The sequence below is a fragment of the Rana temporaria genome, chromosome 3, assembly GCF_905171775.1.
Source record: "Rana temporaria chromosome 3, aRanTem1.1, whole genome shotgun sequence".
Classification (NCBI taxonomy): domain Eukaryota; kingdom Metazoa; phylum Chordata; class Amphibia; order Anura; family Ranidae; genus Rana; species Rana temporaria.
In genome coordinates this window covers 80763482-80783255 of record NC_053491.1, presented here as the reverse complement: position 1 = coordinate 80783255, position 19774 = coordinate 80763482, and the positions used below count along the sequence as shown (strand labels likewise).

General features: G+C 42.7%; 1 protein-coding gene across 3 annotated transcripts in view; it reads left to right on the top strand.

The window, feature by feature from the left end:
• The window catches only part of APBA2 (amyloid beta precursor protein binding family A member 2), a 570259-nt gene that overhangs the window by 395289 nt on the left and 155196 nt on the right, over positions 1-19774 (top strand). For 2 of the 3 annotated variants that reach the window (XM_040342812.1, XM_040342810.1), the window contains one exon: positions 4686-4721. The exons of the other annotated variant lie outside the window; for it this stretch is intronic. In XM_040342812.1, the coding sequence (XP_040198746.1) occupies positions 4686-4721 (36 nt within the window). The remainder of the gene's footprint in view (positions 1-4685; positions 4722-19774) is intronic. 3 annotated transcript variants of the gene reach the window in all.

The following is a 19774-nucleotide window of genomic DNA, read 5'->3' as shown; positions in this document are numbered from 1 at the left end:
AAACTGAAGAGTGCAAAATCTGGTGCAGCTGTGCATAGAAACCAATCAGCTTCCAGTTTTTTTTTTGTCAAAGCTTATTTGAACAAGCTGAAGTTAGAAGCCAATTGGCTACCATGTACAGCTGCACCAGATTTTGCACTCTCCATCTTTTGTAAATTAACATCATAATGTGGAAATAATGTGTTTGGTTACTTCCCTCTGCATGTTGCTCTTTACCTTTTGAAATAAGGACCAAATCTGTTACATTGTGTATCTGTGTAAATGTGAATGAAATTACAGACTATAGATGCAGAGTAAATGATTTATTCCTGCAGAGTGTATTGGAAAAAGTACTGTATATGTGTCAGGCCCAGCCATAGAAAATAATGGGTGGTATAGGAAAACTCTTATGCTCTATGGCTGGGCCTGGTGGATTTGTGCTGACTGGAATTTAGACTGAAGAAGAATGGGTCATCACAAGTTGGAAATGTTTCCCAGGACAAGATTGGCATGGTTGCTTTAAGATTTTTAGTCTGTGAGCATTTGTGGGTTTCATTCCTTCTATTTAAGGGGTTATTAAAAAAAAAAAAAAAAAACATGTCATACCTCCTCTGTGCAAGGGTTTTGCACAGAGCGGCCCCGATCCTCCTCTTCTGGGGTCCATCAGTGGCTCTCCTGGTTCCTCCTCTTCTCGAGTCCCCCGAGTCAATTCTTCTGGGGTCCATCAGTGGCTCTCCTGGTTCCTCCTCTTCTCGAGTCCCCCGACAGAGAACCACTTTCGAGTGGGGGCCCTCGTACGGGAGCGCTCCCAAGTCCTGCTTCTGCGTCCATAGTCACAGACTGTCCCAGACGCACGTGTCACTGGATTTAATTGACAGCAGCTATCAATCTATCCAATGAGGACCTAAGGCTGGAGCTGCTGTGCTCGTGCCCATCGCTGGAATGATCAGGTTCAGGTAAATAGAACCAAATAGAATGCAATAAGGTAAAAAACCTCAAGGGTTTACAACTCATTTAAATGTATGAACCTTGGCGCACTAGGTAGTGAAGCAAGAATCAAAATGACAATCCTGAAGTCTGCTCTTTTAAAGTGTTACTAAACCCACAACAGCAAAACCAGTCTGTAAATCATGCTTGTTATACTCAATGATTTATTCCTGTAGAGTGTATTGGAAAAAGTACTGTACATGTGTCAGGCCCAGCCATAGAAAATAATGGGTGGTATAGGTAAACTCTTAGGCCCCGTACACACGAGAGGATTTATCCGCGGATACGGTCCACCGGACCGTTTCCGCGGATAAATCCTCTCGAGGATTTGCAAGGATTTTGATCCGATGGAGTGTACTCACCATCGGATCGAAATCCGCGCCGAAATCCCATCGCGATGACGTGTCGCGCCGTCGCCGCGATGATGACGCGGCGACGTGCGCGATGCTGTCATATAAGGAATTCCACGCATGCGTCGAATCATTATGACGCATGCGGGGGATTCATTCGGACGGATTGATCTGGTGAGTCTGTACAGACCAGCGGATCAATCCGTTGGGATGGATTCAAGCGGATAGATTTGAAAGCATGTCTTCAAATTTTTATCCGCTTGAAATCCATCCCAGGGGATAAAAATCCGCGGAAACAGATCCGCTGGATTGTACACACCAGGGGATCTATCCGCTGGAGCCGGTCCGTGGATCAATTCCAGCGGATGGATCCTCTCGTGTGTACGGGGCCTTATGCTCTATAGTTGGGCCTGGTGGATTTGTGCTGACTGGAATACAGACTGAAGAAGAATGGGTCATCACAAGTTTGAAATGTTTCCCAGGACAAGATTGGCATGGTTGCTGTAAGATTTTTAGTCTGTGAGTCTTTGTGGATTTCATTCCTTCTATTTAAGGGGTTATTTAAAAAAAAAAAAAAAACATGTCATACCTCCTCTGTGCAAGGGTTTTGCACAGAACGGCCCTGAAAAAAATAATAAAAAACTCAAGTGGTTAATCTTCTGCATTGTCTGAAAAGGCTGTTTGATCCCGTCTTCTCTGTTCCTCTCCTTCTTCCACTGCCCCCAATCCATTGCCTGCACATGCTCAGTTTGGAGAGGTTTTATTTTATTTTCTTGGGAGAGTGCATGTGATCAGCACAGGGCCAATCAGTACTGTCCAGACAGAGGGTGAGGGGTCATGCAGCCTCATGTCAGTCAGAGCAGAATGAAAACTTCTCTTACAAGCTTTACCCAGACAGTGTAACAGGACTGCTCTAACAGCTGATAAGAAAAGGTATTTAGCAGTTTATAGTTACTAATATAATTGCATTTCCATGTTCTGTGTACTGTGGGAGATCGGGTATAGTGAATGCAGGTCCTGGGTTTAGTAACACGTTAAGGCTCTATGCACACTGGCTTAAAAAAAAAATGCTGCTCTTAGAGGAGTTTAGCGTTTTGCCAGTAGAAGCAACTAATGCTATCCTATGTGTCCATGCACATTAGGTCATTTATAGACATATTTTTTACGCTTAGCATTCAGAGGCAGGAAAAAAAAGTTCTGTTTGTCTTTTTGTGAGCAGTGTTCTGGCAGAAAAAAAACACTCAACGCTGCTAAACGCTCCTAAATTAGCGCTTTTTTCTGCCAAGAACACTGGCATTTTTTAACGTTTTTTGTGGGATACTCACTTCAAATAGGAGGTGTGAAATGTAATCATATTTATGTCTTTAAGTACAGTATGTGTTTCTTGAACAATTACAGGTAGATAAAGTGGAATTCTAACTACAGCCTATTTACATACCTCCCAACTTTCTGAGATGGGAACGACAGACACCTATTAGCAAAAGTATGTAGGCATAGGACACCCCCCCCTTGTCACACCCCCTTAAAGGAGAATTATTCAAAAAAAAATTAGTTAAACCCCAGTACTTTTATTACCACTACTATTGCTTTAACCACTTAAGCCCCGGACCATATTGCTGGTCAAAGACCAGAGCACTTTTTGTGATTCGGCACTGTGTCGCTTTAACTGACAATTGCGCGGTCGTGCGACATGGCTCCCAAACAAAATTGGCGTCCTTTTTTCCCCACAAATATAGCTTTCTTTTGGTGGTATTTGATCACCTCTGCGTTTTTTAGTTTTTGCGCTATAAACAAAAATATAGCGACAATTTTGAAAAAAAATGAATATTTTTTACTTTTTACCATAATAAATAACCCCAAAAAATATATTAAAAAACATTTTTTTCCCTCAGTTTAAGGCCGATACGTATTCTTCTACATATTTTTCATAAAAAAATCGCAATAAGCGTTTATTGATTGGTTTGCGCAAAAGTTATAGCGTTTACAAAATAGGGGGTAGTTTTATGGCATTTTTATTAATATATATATTTTTTTACTAGTAATGGCGGCCATCAGTGATTTTTTTTTGGTACTGCGACATTATGGCGGACACTTCGGACACTTATGACACATTTTTGGGACCATTGGCATTTTTATAGCGATCAGTGCTATAAAAATGCATTGATTACTATAAAAATGCCACTGGCAGGGAAGGTGTTAACACTAGGGGGCGGGGAAGGGGTTAAGTATGTTCCCTGGGTGTGTTCTATTGGCTGCTGGGCGAGGTGACATATAGCTACGTGCTCTCGCCCAGCAGAGCTGACCAGCGGCTAGTCGGCAAGCAGTTAAACTGGCTTCTAACATTTGCAAATGCAGCAATTTAGAAATTGGATGAAAGGTTTATCACTGGGAAACACTAAAAAGTGTATTTTATATACAACTATAAAGAATAGACCAAAATAAGGGACAAATGGGGAGAACAGAGGGAAATTTCCTCAAAATCAAGGACAGTTGGGAGCTATGAATTTCCTTTTTGATGGGGGGGGGGGGAAGGGGATGGGAAGGGGGCGGGATTAAGCTTCTGCCATGTTTTTCCATTTCCTATGCCCCAATTTTAGAGGTTTACTTATTTCCTGTCTGTCACTTAGAAAAACCTGAGGGTAAATAACACCTCTGGCAGTTATCATTACAACTCATCCCTTTAAACCCGAACACATGTGAATAACACAGGTTCGGAGGCTAATTTAATGCAGATAAGGCACCAAGTGAGTTTAATTACCACCTTAATAAGCCACAGAACCTGTGTAATAGTTATGTGTTCGGGTTTAAAGCGATGAGGCGGCAAACCTAATTACAACATAAAATGAGGGAGATTTCCATTCACTTCCTGACATGTAATCAGAACACAAATTGAGGGGAAATCTCTCTGGTGGGGACACAGACAGCAATAACAACCTAATTGAGGATCCAACTCTTTCCTACTTCATCCAAGACTAAACTAAAACGAATGTTGTGGCTGGAATTCCACTTTAAAAAATTGTGTTCATAGTACTGTAATTGCCCTTGTTTTGCTAATACAATTATTCAATTTTCTCGGCTATACAGAGAAAAACGATTTATTTTCCTAAAGCGTCAGTCTAATGTAGCAGTTTGTAACCTTTGCTTAAATTGTCAAGAGTGTTAACAGCGTGCTTGTAATGTCAGAGCTACATAAAATCATGTGGGATGAAATGGTTTTGGTGTTATCACATTTTTAGCAACATAACAGCTGATCTTGTGTGGGCTTCCTTGTCAAATTCTTCAAAGTGTGCGCTAATAGATTACTCTTTTCTTTCTCTCTCTCTGTTCACACTCTTTTATTGTCTCTGACATGCGTTGCCATCTACTCAGAGGATGCAGAAGGCTGCTAAAATCAAGAAAAAAGCGGTGTGTGGAGCATTTCATAGTTGTAATGAAATCCATTGCATTGCCTTTTTTCATTACGTCAAAAGCAAAAGTCATATGTTTTTACTGTTATCATCTGGCTAACAATACCATTGGTGTTTATCATTGCATGTGTCATATCAAGCATCAAGTATTGATATTAACATTATTGTAGGGCAATAATAAAAACATTTTCATATGCTATAAAAAGAAATTACCTTAGCGCCACAGATCTTGTGATTTGATAAGCTAAAAAATGTGTAAGTAATGTGCTATAATGTTCATACCAACTGCGATGCTAATGTAAGCTTATCTGCAAAACTCAATAGTAAACATGATCATACATCGCGCTACAATATCTTCTACTACTTCAGTCTAAAAATCAAAATAAAGCTACTCAAATAAGTATACAAGTCCCATAAAGTGGTTAAAGTGCCCATGCTTAAAATCTTCAGAAATAGATAGGTGCTCCACTAATGCCAGTTAGTACATTTTACATAGGATCAAAACAAAGCAAAATGCACACTATTGTTTCTGGGCCTTACTACACTGCGATATTACAGGAGCAGCATCATTTATTTTGAGTTAATCCCTGATGGTAGGTTATAGTAATAGCAAGCAGTATACAGTTACATAATAAAAAAAATCTTTAATATTTTGTGCCAGTTTTCCTAATATTAAAACAATATCCATAACCATTTACCACCAAATGAAAGCCTCATTTGTCCTGAAAAAAAGCAAAACTGTGTTCAAGCATTAACCTCCCTGGCGGTATGATTATTTCAGAAAAAAGGTGCTGAAAGCGGTACCATTATTTGCAAGGAAATTTGGAGTGGTATACTGTAGGCAGGGGCGGACTGACAACTCATGGGGCCCCCGGGCAATAGGAGATCCTGGGGCCCCCTGTCCCCGACCATGTGTTCCCACCCGTACTCAAGCCACACCCACACAAATCATATTGTACTGCCCACACTACATGCGTTCGTCACAGAATTTCTCTACACTATGTTCAAAATAAAATGGTAATTATAGAATATAAAGAAAAATAAACTTATATTAAAGAAAGTGCAACAACGATACATTTCCAAAATGAAAGTGATTGTAAAGGCTCTCTTTTTTAAAAAAAAATAACAAACATGTCATGCTTACCTCCACTGTTCAGTTCGTTTTGCACAGAATGGGGTCCCCGCGTGGTTCTCACGGCTCCTCCCCCAATCAGATAACCCCCTAGGAGAAGCGCTCTCCCAGGGGTTACCTTGAGGGACATTCTTCCCACTGACCCCCAATGCAAGGAACATTCTTCTGGTGACCCCCAATGTAAGGAACATTCTTCTGGTGACCACCAATGTAAGGAACATTCTTCTGGTGACCCCCAATGCAAGGAACATTCTTCTGGTGACCACCAATGCAAGGAACATTCTTCTGGTGACCACCAATGCAAGGAACATTCTTTCTGGTGACCACCAATGCAAGGAACATTATTCGCACAGACCACCAATGTAAGGAGCATTCTTTCTGCTGACCACCAATGTAAGGAACATTATTCGCACAGACCACCAATGCAAGGAACAATTTTTTCTGGTGACCCCCAATGTAAGAAACATTCTTTCTGCTGACCACCTATGTAAGAAACATTCTTTCTGGTGACCACCAATGTAAGAAACATTATTTCTGGTGACCACCAATGTAACGAACATTATTTGCACATACCACCAATGCAAGGAATATTCTTTCTGGGGACCACCAATGCAAGGAACATTCCTTCTGGGGACCACCAATGTAGGGAACATTCTTTCTGCTGACCACTAATGTAAGGGACATTCTTCCCACTGATGGTTCTTTTTGTCCAAGTGTACAGATATATCAGTGTTGTATACAAGGAAAAGCTCTCAATATACAGATATCAGTGTCAGGGAAAACACTCAGTGTATAGATGTCAGTTATACACCAAGTGCTATTCCTTATGTGTTACCCTGACATCTATACACTGAGTGTTTTCCCTGACACTGATATCTGTATATTGAGAGCTATTCCTTGTATACAACACTGATATATCTGTACACTTGGACACTCAGTGTACAGATATCCGTGTGTCAGGGAATAGCTCCTGGTAGATGGGCACTGGGGAAGAAGGAACACTTAGCCTGGCTGATGATCACAGACACTAACCTGCTGCTGCAGACAACAAGGCAGGTCAGGTGACTGTCTCCGACATGATGACTGCACTGTGTCTTCCCTCTCCAGCCTCCAGCTCTCTCACTGGCTTTCCCCCGCGGCATGGATGTATACTGTGGCCCCGCCCCTCTGCTGAATTCCCTAGGAGGATAGGTGGCCAGAGCGCCTGTCACTGCAATAATCCTCATGGCTCCATGATCGCTCTGTAATCCTGGCCAGCACCTAGTCCTCTCATACAGCCTCATCATCTGCAGGCAGGGTTGACATCACTCACTACCTCTGCGGTGCACAAACTTTCCTAATCTTACATAATAAACTGTGGGCACATCCAGGGGCAGACTGAGCCAGCCCGGGCCCTCCCACCACCGGGGCCCTCGGGAACTGCCCGAATGACCGAATGGTCAGTCCGCCCCTGACTGTAGGCCTGTAATTCTTAGGAATAACTCACTTAAATCTGACCAAACAAGAGTCTAGTAGGCATCCCGGGTATGATTTTTTTTTAAAAACAAAATTATAATATAATAAATAATTATAAATAATTATAACAAATAATAATATAATTATAATAAAAATTATTCAATAATGTAATCAACTCAAAATCACTGAAATTTGCTCAGTTGCAGAATTGTCGCTGTCATTACTTTTATTTTTTTATGACGAATTTCCCCACAAATCGCTATCGCACAATTCTGCAAGTGATTATAATTAATTATCGCTGTTTTCTAGCTGCTCTAAAACCATTTTTGACATAAAGGGACACTTTTGGTTGCTATGGACAATCTACAGTTTGCAGGCAGAAAGAACAGTTTTTATTATATAAAAGTACATGTAGGGCACTGGGCAGACCACTAGGGACAAGGGGTGTGTATTTTTTACATACAGTACTGTAATCTATAAGATTACAGTATACTGTATGTATTGTGTTTGTTTACCATTTTGAATTTGGCGCCGTTCTCTGCTCCCGTGCGTCGTAACGTCGCAGGGAACGGAGATCGGCGGCACACAGAGGCACTGTGTGAATCGAGCGAGGTCCCGCTCGCTCAGACAGCGCGGTGGCATCGCTGGATCCAGGGACAAGGTAAGTAAACCAAGCCTGTGGCTGCAGCGAGGCAAGCCCGAGTCTGACTCGGGGTTACCGATTGTAGCCAAAAAATCGCACCCCTCGGGAACACCGCTCAGAAGGTTAAAGTGATACTAAAGGTTTATTTTTATTTTTTTAAATAACAAACATGTCATACTTACCTCCACTGTGCAGTTCGTTTTGCACAGAGTGGCCCCCGATCGTCCTCTTCTGATGTCCCTAGGCGGCCCTCGTGGCTCATCCCCGCAATAGATAACCCCCTCTGGGAAGCTCTCTCCTGATGGGGTTAGCTTGTGGTGCACTTCAAAATCATTCACTCGGCGTCCATAGCCGCCGAGTGCATGACTCGGCACCGCCCCCCGGCAGGCATGTCATTGGATTCGACAGCAGTGGGAGCCAATGGCTACGCTACTATCAATCTATCCAATGAAGAGCCGAGAACTCTAGGAGAGAGCGATGCGGGATCGCGCCCACGGAAATTCCAGGCTCAGGTAAGTAAAACGGAGGCTGGTGGGGAAGGGGGCGGGCACTGCAAGGTGTTTTTTCACTTTAATGCATAGGATGCATTAAGGTGAAAAAACACGAAGGTTTACAACCCCTTTAAGAGTTGTTTTACCTTCTGACATGAAGGGGTTAATATTCTTACAATTTCTTTAAAATGTCCAGTCTAAAGAACAAAAACAATGTCTGTCAATGTTAGCAGTTTTTGGATGGTGCCAGTCTGTAAAATCTTTTATTTTACTTTGTTTCACCAGTGTCCCACAGTCTCTTTATGATAACGTGTTTAGTATGGTCCATGCATACTGGGCTTACAAAAATACCAGTTCTTTTGGCAGAAAAAAATAGAGCATTTTGTTCAGTAATCTAGAAGCGTTTAGGAGCGTTTAGCATTTTTTTTCTGCCAGAAAATTTGTCTCAAAAATGCAAATCAGAAGGTTTTTTTTCTGCCTTTTAAATGCTGAGTTTAAAATATGTGTCTAAATATTCTGTGCGTGGACACATAGGATAACATTGAGCTGCTTCTACAGGCAAAACACAAAGCTCCTGTAGAAGCAGAGTTTTTTTTAAGCCAGTGTGCATGGAGCCTTAAAGGAGTTTTAATATTTGCTAGGACTGCAGTTATTTTTCTATGTGTACTCTGTCTGAATACTGCCATAATATCTTCCAGTGCCTGGAATCTCCCTTTGGTTGTGCTTTTGTGCCTTAAAGTGGTTCTAAAGCCTAAACATGTTTTACCTTAATGCATTCCTTACATCGGCATCTCCCTCACCCCCCCTTATACTTATCTTAGCCCTCATTGGATCCAGTGCTGTGCACATCTGCAGCTCTTCACTTCCCTCACTTCCAGGTTTTGCTGCCTTTACTGGGGCATCAGAAGCCATTGGCAAGAGAGCAGCAAGTGACAATCAAAGCCAGTGACAAGAGAGCGGCAGACAGGGCCAAGTTCCACTGTCTGTGTCAATGGACCCATCAGCTGGGTTCGGAAGCGAGCATGAATGAGTAAGCTGCTTCCCATGTGGACACTGCACAGAGAAGAGGAGGCAGGGGACTCAAGAAGAGGAGGTTCGCCACCGCTCTGTACAATTCCAGACATTTATGTTATTTTTTTATTTTTATTTTGTACCATTATAATGTTAATTTAAATATATAAATGATGGGGATATAGTGAATATGCATTCTGCATGTCTTAGTGCTGATCCGATAGTGAATGCAGGAGGTGCTCACTGATCAACACCACTTAGATATTACAATGCAGGGAACCTGCTCTAGAGAGATCAATAAAGTCTGGCAGCTTACCTGTCTCCATCTGTTCATTAGAGGCCTGACTTACTTCCTGGCTGTCTTTTATCACCTTCCTCCCTGTATGGCTCCACCCCAGGCCATCCCAGGAAGCCTATATTAACCACTGCACTGCTAGTCTGCTTTGTTGTTCTACCTTTGATTGTAGCTTGAGTTCCTGTCTGCTGTGTGCTAAGTTTACCTTCCTGTGTACCAATTTTGGCTCGTATCTGACCACTCCTGCTTGCCGGTTTCCCTGACCTTTTGCGTGTCCCTCGGTTACCCTTGTCTGCCTGTTGCCCCGGCCTCGGCTTACCCATCACTATCCCTTGTGTTCTCAGTGGCTGCTTCCCCTCTCTCCCTACAGAGCGTGACCTAGGGGATGCCAGGGGTCGCGACCTGAATCCAGCTGCAGCGGAGGCCATCCTCACCACCAGAGGCTCTGGTGAACACCAAGCTGGGTCTTAGACTCCGCGCCCTGGGGAATATTGGGCTTGCGCTTCCTCTCTGTTCGCAGCAGTCGGCTATAGGGTTCACTACCCTGTGGTGCATCCCTGACCCTAACGGGGTGCACTTGTCACCTGGCTACAGGTGACCTGACAGTTTGAACAGCCATGAACCCGGCCCGCATGCCGTGCCCCGCAGACGATACATTACAGGGCATTGTTCGCAGACTCGAGACGCATGAAGCTAATCAGACTCAGGTGATTTGTTTCCTACAGGATCTGGCTTCCTGCTTTGATCAGCTTCAGACCTCTTTGGGAACCCCACATCAGCAACCCCAAGTACAACCAGCGGCTGCGCCTATCGCACCAGTCGCAGAGTCACATTCACTACAACTGCCAGCCCTTTCCCGTTTTTCTGGGGACTCTAAGTCCTGCAAGGGATTCCTTAGCCAATGCACTATTAATTTTGAGCTCCTGCCCCAACACTTTCTGTCTGATCTGGCTAAGATAGCCTACATCATTTCCCTCCTCTCCGGTGAAGCTTTAGCCTGGGCAGCCCCTCTGTGGGAATCGAATGATCCAGTGGTTTCTAGCCTGTCTGTTTTCTTGAAACTTTTTCGGCATATCTTCAGAGAACCGGCTCGTGTCTCTTCAGCGGCCAGCGCCCTTTTACGTCTCCGCCAAGAATCCCGTTCAGTGGGACAATATGCTCTTCAGTTCCGTATCCTCTCAGCTGAATTGAGCTGGAACAATGAGGCCTTAGTCGCAACCTTTTTGCATGGCCTTTCTGATAGAGTGAAGGATGAATTAGCAGGAAGAACCATCCCCACTGATCTGGACGGAGTGATCTCCTTGTGTAACCAGATCGATATTCGCTTTCAGGAAAGGACCCTAGAAAAGCGACACCAGCATTCCTTGGTCCTTAGTCAGCCTGAGCTCCCCTCTCTTCGACCCGTGGAGCATCTCCTGCCAGCTGAGGAACCCATGCAGCTGGGTCGGACCAGGCTATTCCATGAGGAACGTGCTAGGCGCAGAACTCTAGGCCTGTGTCTCTACTGTGGGGGCAAAGGTCATTTTCGTGAAACTTGCTCTCTTTGTCCAGAAAAACAATCTGGTCCAATACATCTGGAAAGTGGAGTATTGGACCCAGAAATATCACCTTCACCTTCTCGTCTTCTTCTTGATGTGTCCCTTCATCTTGGTGCTTCTTCTCATTCGGTCTCGGCATATCTGGATTCCGGAGCCGCTGGCAATTTCATGGACTGGAAAATCTAATCGTCCATGAGACTTACCCTTTTGCCCCTCACCACGCCATTGGTGGTCTTGGCGTTTGATGGCACTGTTCTCCTGGGGGGTCCTATTTGCTTCCAGATACTCCCTGTTAAGATGTCGGTAGGGACACTTCACCAGGAGTGGATATCCTTCCTTGTCTTACCTAAGGCCTCAATCCCTATTGTTCTGGGACTCCCTTGGTTACGGCTCCATACTCCACACGTTGACTGGACTACTGGACAGATCCTGGCTTGGGGTTCCTCCTGTTCCTTGTCCTGCCTACCCAAGGGTGCCCCAAAAGAGAAACTTCCTGTTGCCACAATCCCAGTATCTTTTGCTCTTCCTACTGTATGTAGTGATTTCCAGGATGTGTCCTGCAATAGTCAGGTTGATGCACTCTCTAGCCCATGTGGCACTCTGGATGAGGAGCCCACCTGTGAACCTGAGCCGATCATTCACTCCAGTTTGCATAACAGGTTACCTTTGTCTGTCCCAAAAACGCACAGCCAGGCTAACTGGTCTGCAAGTTCTGCAGTTGCTACTCCTTGTGATGCGATTCGGATAGTCGCTACACCTGACTATGCTATTCACTCGGCCTCTGCATCAGTTATGCCAGTCCAGCCCATGTTCAGTGAGCTTCCTACCTTTTCTTGTTCAGGACCTTCTGCAACCTCGCCTCATCCTAGTATTATTTCATCCATTCAAACCTGTCTAAGGGGCTCAATCCATCCTTTGGATAGACTGCCTCATTCGGCCAGGTGGGGTTTTCAACCTTGTTTTCTGGGCTCTCTGCATTCTGCGTTTTTTTCTGCTATCCAGCTTGAGTCCGTCGGATGTCCGACGGAAAGATAGAGAACAGGTTCTCTATCATAGGTCCGTCGGACTTCTGACAAAAAAAGTCTGATGGAGGCTACACACGGCCGGACTTTCTGATAAAAAAAGCCCGTCTGACTTTTTTTCTCGGAAAGTCCGACCGTGTATACGAGACATAAGTATATTGACACATTGCTACATATCTATTTATACATTGGTTGCACGTCTGCATTTTTTAGCAGGTAGACATAGCACAATTTTGCTTCTATAACAGTCAAGATAACATTGGTATTGTACAAAATGACATGCATTCTGCTTAGTGCTAGAAATTGAGTTACGGGAAAAAAATGTCATTATAAATAACACTATATCACCTGCATACCATTGGTTTCATTATTTCGGCACAGCTTGATTTCCTTGACTTACACACTAATAACTCTAAAGTCCTGTCTATGCATTGTCTATAATGCATAAAATGACCCGTATACATACTGTAAGTACGTATTGATTGTGTGTACTATACCACCATCCCAGCAAACACACATGATCAGGGATGTATTTTCATTCCAGTGTGTTTGATCATGTGCTGATATATAAATGAATGAAGGAATGTAATACATGACTTCTTAATAGAGATAAAAGTTTTATGTGTCACTATGACTACAACTGAGCTGTCATTTTTTGTGTCGCTCACAAATCTGCTGCTTGATAGCTATAGATGTATTGTTCCTCTGATCTGTAGCTATAGTGTATATTAATCAATGGGTAAAATCATGACTTTTATATCATTCTTTATCATAAATTGCCTCCTCTATGGATTTATTAGATTTATCAAAAAGTATAAAATATCGGTAACAATTTCAATATATTCTAGTGCAAATTTCACAGTGCATTGATTTTGAACGTTTCCCATTTGATGCTTGCTTTAAAATAGATGTATTTCCACATACAGGTACTAAAGGCATGTATTTATTAGGAGAGGTGTTTTTTGAAAGGGGTTAAAACAAAAAATTCCACCTTTTTTAAAATAATGAGCACGGCTAGTTAACTGTAGCTTCTCTCTTCTCATTGCTGGCATTTTTTTTGTTTTATAAGCGGTCACCTCTTTCCGGTTGAGCCAGGAGCCCTCGTATGTCCCTATTTACCTCAACCAGACCTGGCCTTAAGCATTTCTGAAGTAACAATTCAAATCAATCCCTGAGAAGCGTCTTTGGATCCTAGGTCCAGACTCGAGTTAAAACTTTCCACCCCTTACTCTGCTAAGTCTCTCCCTTTCAACTGTTAAATGCCAAGGTACTGCTGATTCGCTGTAGTTCTAGTGTTTCACACTTTAATGCCAGATGGCAGGACATGGCACTGAGTAGGTGGGGCTTAATCTTAAGGGACTTATTTACACTTGTCTTGGCTTCAACACACATTAACGGCTAGTTTACTCTTACTTTAAAACAAGGCTTCGGACAGACTTTGTTAAAGCTCTCTGAACGTCAATCAAAGCCCCTGTCACTAAATATGTTTACTTTTGCTTGGTGCTGCGATGAGGCTTCGATGAAGTATCGGTTGGCACTTCGATAACGCTTTGGTGGAGCTTCGATGGGGTTACGATGAGCCTTTGGTGGAGCTTTGGTCTGGTTTCGGTGAAGCTTTGTGGGGCTTTGATGAGGCTTCGGTAGGGTTTCAGTGGGGCTTCAAGCAAGCTTTGCCACAGACTTCTATGGAGGTTTTGAAGATGCTTTGAAGCACCGCTAAAGCTGCATGGGGTATAATTTTTTCACCACTAAAGGATGGCCTCCTGCACATATACGTCGCCAGAATGGCACGGCTGGGCACAAGCACGTGCCCAGCCATGGGTTGCGGACGCGCACCCGCGGCACGTGCCCGCAACCCGGTCCGAATATCCGTGACCAGCGGACCCGATCATCCGCCGGAGTCCCGCGATCAGTCCCCGGAGCTGAAGAACGGGGAGAGCTGTGTGTAAACAGAAAGAGGACCTACATGTACGTGCTTGTGCCCAGCCGTGCCATTCTGCCGATGTATATGTGCAGGAGGCGGTCCTTAAGTGGTTTAGAAACACTTAACAAAATGAAAAAAGAAAGAAAACTGTAGTCAGTTGCAACTGTTTTTACAGATCAAGCAGAGGAAAACAATATAAAATCACTCCATTCTCAGAAAAATATTATGGAATCACCACGTACTTTGCAGTTCTGAAACAAACATCTGCATCAGATTACATCCTGAAAACTGATGTCACCATCACCAAACATCCTTTTAATTGATGGAATAAGAAAAGTGTCCAAAATATCAATATAGACTTTTGCATTTATTGAAGACTTAATGACTGACATCCCCCCTGTGCTTTTACCTGACATGCAACCCCATATCACCAATGATTGGGGAAATGTGCTTGTTTTCTTCAGGCGGTCGTCTTCATACATTTCGTTGGAACGGCACCAAACAAAAGTTCCAGCATCATCACCCTGCCCAATGCAGATTAGTAAATCATCACTGAATATCACTTTCATCCAGTCATCCACAGTCCATGATTGCTTTTCTTTAGCCCAATGTAACCTTGTTTTTTTCTGTTCAGGTGTTATTGATGACACTTTTCTTATTCCATCAATTGAAAGGATGTTTGGTAACCCAATGCAAATGTTTGTTTTAGAACTGCAAAGTACATGGTGATTCCATAATATTTTTCTCAGAATGGAGTGATTCCATATTTCTTTCCTTTGCTTGATCTACAAAAACAGTTGCAAAAAAAATAGTTTTCTTTCTTTCTTTTTTTTAAGTGTTTCTTAAATTCAGAAGGATCATCACGGTTATTTTATTAAAGTGGTTGTAAACCTTTTTTTTGGACTTCTACCTATAGGTAAGCCTAGAATAAGGCTTACCTATAGGTAGTGGAAATATCTCCTAAACGTGCACCGTTTAGGAGATATTTTACTTGTAATCCGCCTAAAATGTTAACGGCGCATGCGCGGGGAAGAAACAAAACTCGGTGCCGTTTCTTCCCTAGCCTGTGCCGTTTCTTCCCTAGCCTGTGCCATTAATGGCGGCTCCCGTGCGTATGTGCGGGAGTGACGTCACGCGGCTCAGGGCATCCCGAAAGAAAGAGGGTCCAGAAGATGGAGGCTGCCTACAATGGGAACATCACTGGATTCTTTTGCAGGTAAGTGTCACATAATGGGCTAATATGCGATGCATACTAGCTCATTATGCTTTTTATTTGCAGCGAGTAAAAGAGGAAGTAAAACCCATTGGGGTTTACTTCTACTTTAAGGTCTTTTTTACTTTTTTCTCAATGATTTATCTGGCGTTACACTTATACTTCTTTATTATTTACACAAGTTGTGTATACTGCTTGTTTTTGAGAGCGGACACTTTTACCACCATGCCGAAACATTTGTTTTTTTTTTGTTTTAATTTTTGGATAAAACTCTGAACTCCAGTCTAGATGTTTTATTAAATTATATATGATTACCTGTACACTGCAGTGATGGTAGTGTATTTGTCTTCCTGCCATAACATTTGTGAATAGTAACTACATGGGCTAATTTATCATAATTTATAAATATGAGAAAAGCAAGAACTCAGACCTACATAAACTATTCTTAGTTTATATGGTATATTTTTATTCTATTATAATATCATCTCCATGGATTTATTGACTATCCACTGTGCATAGAGGTAGGAAAAATTGTAGAACATGTCTCATTAATGAGAGGAGCCAGAGGGCACTGCTATCTATTCCAGTGCTGTCTCTCTAGGGCCATGTCTCTGTATCAGCTGCACTTTCTGTTCCAAGTTAAATTATAATGTTTACAGTTATATATAGGTATATACTGTGTGCATATGTAATATACTGTATATATATAAAAAAAAGTATTTGCCCCCTTTCTGATTTTAAATTTGTTTGCATATTCGTCGCACTGAAATGACTCTGATCATCAAACAAATTTTATTATTACACAAAGATAACCCATACAAATACAAAATGCAGTTTTTAAACGATGGTTCCATTTAAAAGAGAAGAAGTGATTTTTTTTAGATTTATACCTACCTAGGTGGATGCAGCATCAGACGGATGCAGCATCTGTCCCCCGCCGTTTCTGCACTGAGAACTGAGCCACTGAACATCGCTGATGTCTCGGTTCTCACAGCTCCCCAAGAGGAGAGCTGCTGACTGCTTCTCCACGCTAATTGGAGCGCTAAGCTTTGGAGGGGTGGAAGGGGCTGTGGAGGGGTGGAAGGGACTGTGGAGGGGTGGAAGGGGCTGTGGAAGGACTCGATGAGATGCTGAGACTGCCACCATCAAGGCAGCTGTCGGATCCAGACTTGGGAAGTCGGGATGACGTGCTGCCTCCACTGATGGCAGTGATGTCAGCGAAGAGTGAACTTCAGACTGCTCTCCGCTGAAAACGAGTCACAGGAGTGCAAAACGAATTGTACGCCTGTGACTCAGAGGAGAAGCCCAGCTTAAAAATCTCAGGCTGGACTTCTCTTTTAAGGCAAAAAATCTGTCCAAACCTGCCTGGCTTTATATAGAAAAAGTAATTGCCCCCTAAACCTAATAACTGGTTGTGCCACCCTTGGCGGCAACAACTGCAATCAAGCATTTGAGATAACTGGCAATGAATCTTTCACAATGTTGTGGAATAATTTTGGTCAACTCTTCTGTGCAGAATTGCTTTAATTTAGCCACATTAAAGGGTTTTCCAGCATGAACGTGTAAGGTCATGATACAGCATCTCTATTGGATTTAAGTCCAGGCTTTGACTAAGCCACTCCAAAACCAACATTTTCCTTTGTTTGAACCATTTGGAGGTGGACTTGCTGTTGAATCAAATAAGAAATCCTAAAAATTATAACAAGAAAAAGAAAACAGAAAATACCTAAGCAATCCTGTGGTGGAATTAAAGCTGGGGCAGATTATCACCAAGTCAGATATAGGCACAAATGCAGTGGAGATCCAAACATAGTTTGAGCACTCAACACAAAAGGACAGTAGAGTCCAGATAGCCCAATGCTCCTGAAGGAGCAAAAATAAATATAGGTCAAAAGACATAGCCCAGCAACATCAGCAACAAGATCAGTGGATGGATTGTTAAAGTACTTACTGTGGTTGGATAAGGTACGCGTGTGCCCCAGGGTAACAGCCAGTGCTGAATACACGGCTAGCATTGTTAGCTGGCTTTAAATATGCTGGAGAATCGACGTGACGTGATGACGTCATTGTCAAGCGCCGCATCGACAGCGGCGCATAAACATAAAGAAATCAGTGAATGAATAAGGCGGAGGGATAGACGTAGTGACGCATATGTTGCTAATGGGCTGGGTGTCTCCTATTGGTCAAGCTGTTGTATTTCGGATCATTGTCCTGTTGCATAACCCAAGTGCACTTGAGCTTGAGGTCACGAACTGATGGCCGGACATTCTTCTTTAGGATTTTCTGGTAGAGCTCAGAATTCATGGTTCCATCAAGTATGGTAAGTCATCCAGGTCCTGAAGCTGAAAAGCAGCCCCAGACCATCACACTACTACCACCATGTCTGACTGTTGGTATGATGTTCTTGTTATGAAATGCTGTATTAGTTTTATGCCAGATGTAACGGGACGCACACCTTCCAAAATATTAATTTGTTTTCTTTTTGGAACTCTCCCATTGATGCATTTTTTGACCAGTCTCTTTCTTATTTTTGAATGATGGACACTGATCTTACCTGAGGCAAGGGAGGCATGCAGTTAGATGTTGTTCTGGGTTCTTTTATGACCTCCTGGATGAGTCGTCATCGTGCTCTTGGTGTAATTTTTGTAGGTCGGCCACTCCTGGGAAGGTTCACCGCTGTTCCAAGTTATCTTTATTTGTGGATAATGGCTCTCCCTGTGGTTCACTGGAGTTCCAAAGCCTTAGGAAAGGCATTGAAACCCTTCCTAGACCGATACATATACATTACTTTGTTTTCACACATGTGGACCGTATGTCCGCTTTTTCATCCATCCATTTACGGATTAAAAAGGGACATACATTGATCCCTATGAGATTGCGGGTGTCAGCGGATGAACCTCATGAGTGCGCTCGTGGGTCCCGGGAGGCTGATTTTCCTGGGCGGTCCGCGATTGTGGTCAGCAAAGGCAGAATAGTGGGATGCCTTTGTAAACAAGGCATTCTCCTGTTCTGCCTAGTGACATGTCACTGATCTACTGTTCCCCGTGATCGGGAACAGTGATCAGTGACGTGTCACTGGCAGCTCCTCCCCCTAACAGTTAGAATCACTCCCTAGGACACACTTTACCCCTTCAGCGTCACCTAGTGGTTAACCCCTTTTCTGCCAGTGTATTTTTCACAGTAATCAGTGCATTTTTATAGCACTGGTCGCTATAAAAACGACAATGATCCCAAAAATGTGTCAAAAGTCTCCGATGTGTCCGCCATAAAGTCGCAGTCACTATAAAAATCGCAGATCAACGCCATAACTAATGAAAAAAATATAATAATAAAAATGCCATAAAACTATCCCCTATTTTGTAGACGCTATAACTTTTGCGTAACCAAATCAATATACGCTTATTGCAATTTTTTTACCAAAAATATGTAGAAGAATACATATCGGCCTAAACTGAGAAAAAATTTGCTTTTTTTAAAAAACAAAATTGTGGATATTTATTATAGCAAAATATTGAATTCTTTCAAAATTGTCGCTCTATTTTTGTTTATAGCAGAGATGATCAAATGCCACCAAAAGAAAGCTCTATTTGTGTTAAAAAAAGGACGTAAATTTTGTTTGTGAGCCACGTCGCACGACCGCGCAATTGTCAGTTAAAGCGACGCAGTGCCGAATCGCAAAAAGTGTCCTGGTCTTTGGCCAGCCAAATGGTCCGGGGCTTAAGAGGTTAAAGGAATATTCATTTTGCTAAGTGAACACTCTATACACTCTTAGTAAGTTAACCTCTATAATTAAAGAAAGGTAACAGCGCTCTCTGCAGGGACAACCCAATCCATACACCAGATCCACTCACAGGTGCCGAGGCTCGATGAGTCCCAATACACTCCAATGCAACGGTAGTAAGAAGAGCTGGCAAAACGGTAATCCTTGAGCTACGACTAAGGCTATTGACGAAACGCGTAGGCATAATCATTTTATTGTCACTCTGATGTACCAATAAACGACACTTTAAGGATTACAGTTTTGCCAGCTCTTCTTACTACAACCTCTATAATTGCACATCCCAGATTTTTGCTTTATGCTCAATTATTTAAAATGACTTCCAGTTGTTAATGCGAGTCTCAAATAAAATGGTAAGACAGGATTTGTATCTTAAGTTTATTTTCTTATCCTGCCAGAAAGCTGCAGATTTCTTTGTCGGAATGAATACTATGGTAACGTGCCATTTTATAGTCAGTGCTGTGTTTTTGTACTTAGTAATACCATTTATATTAGAGCAGATGTAGAAATGGAATCTGTAATCATAATGTTCTACTGTATGAGTTTCTG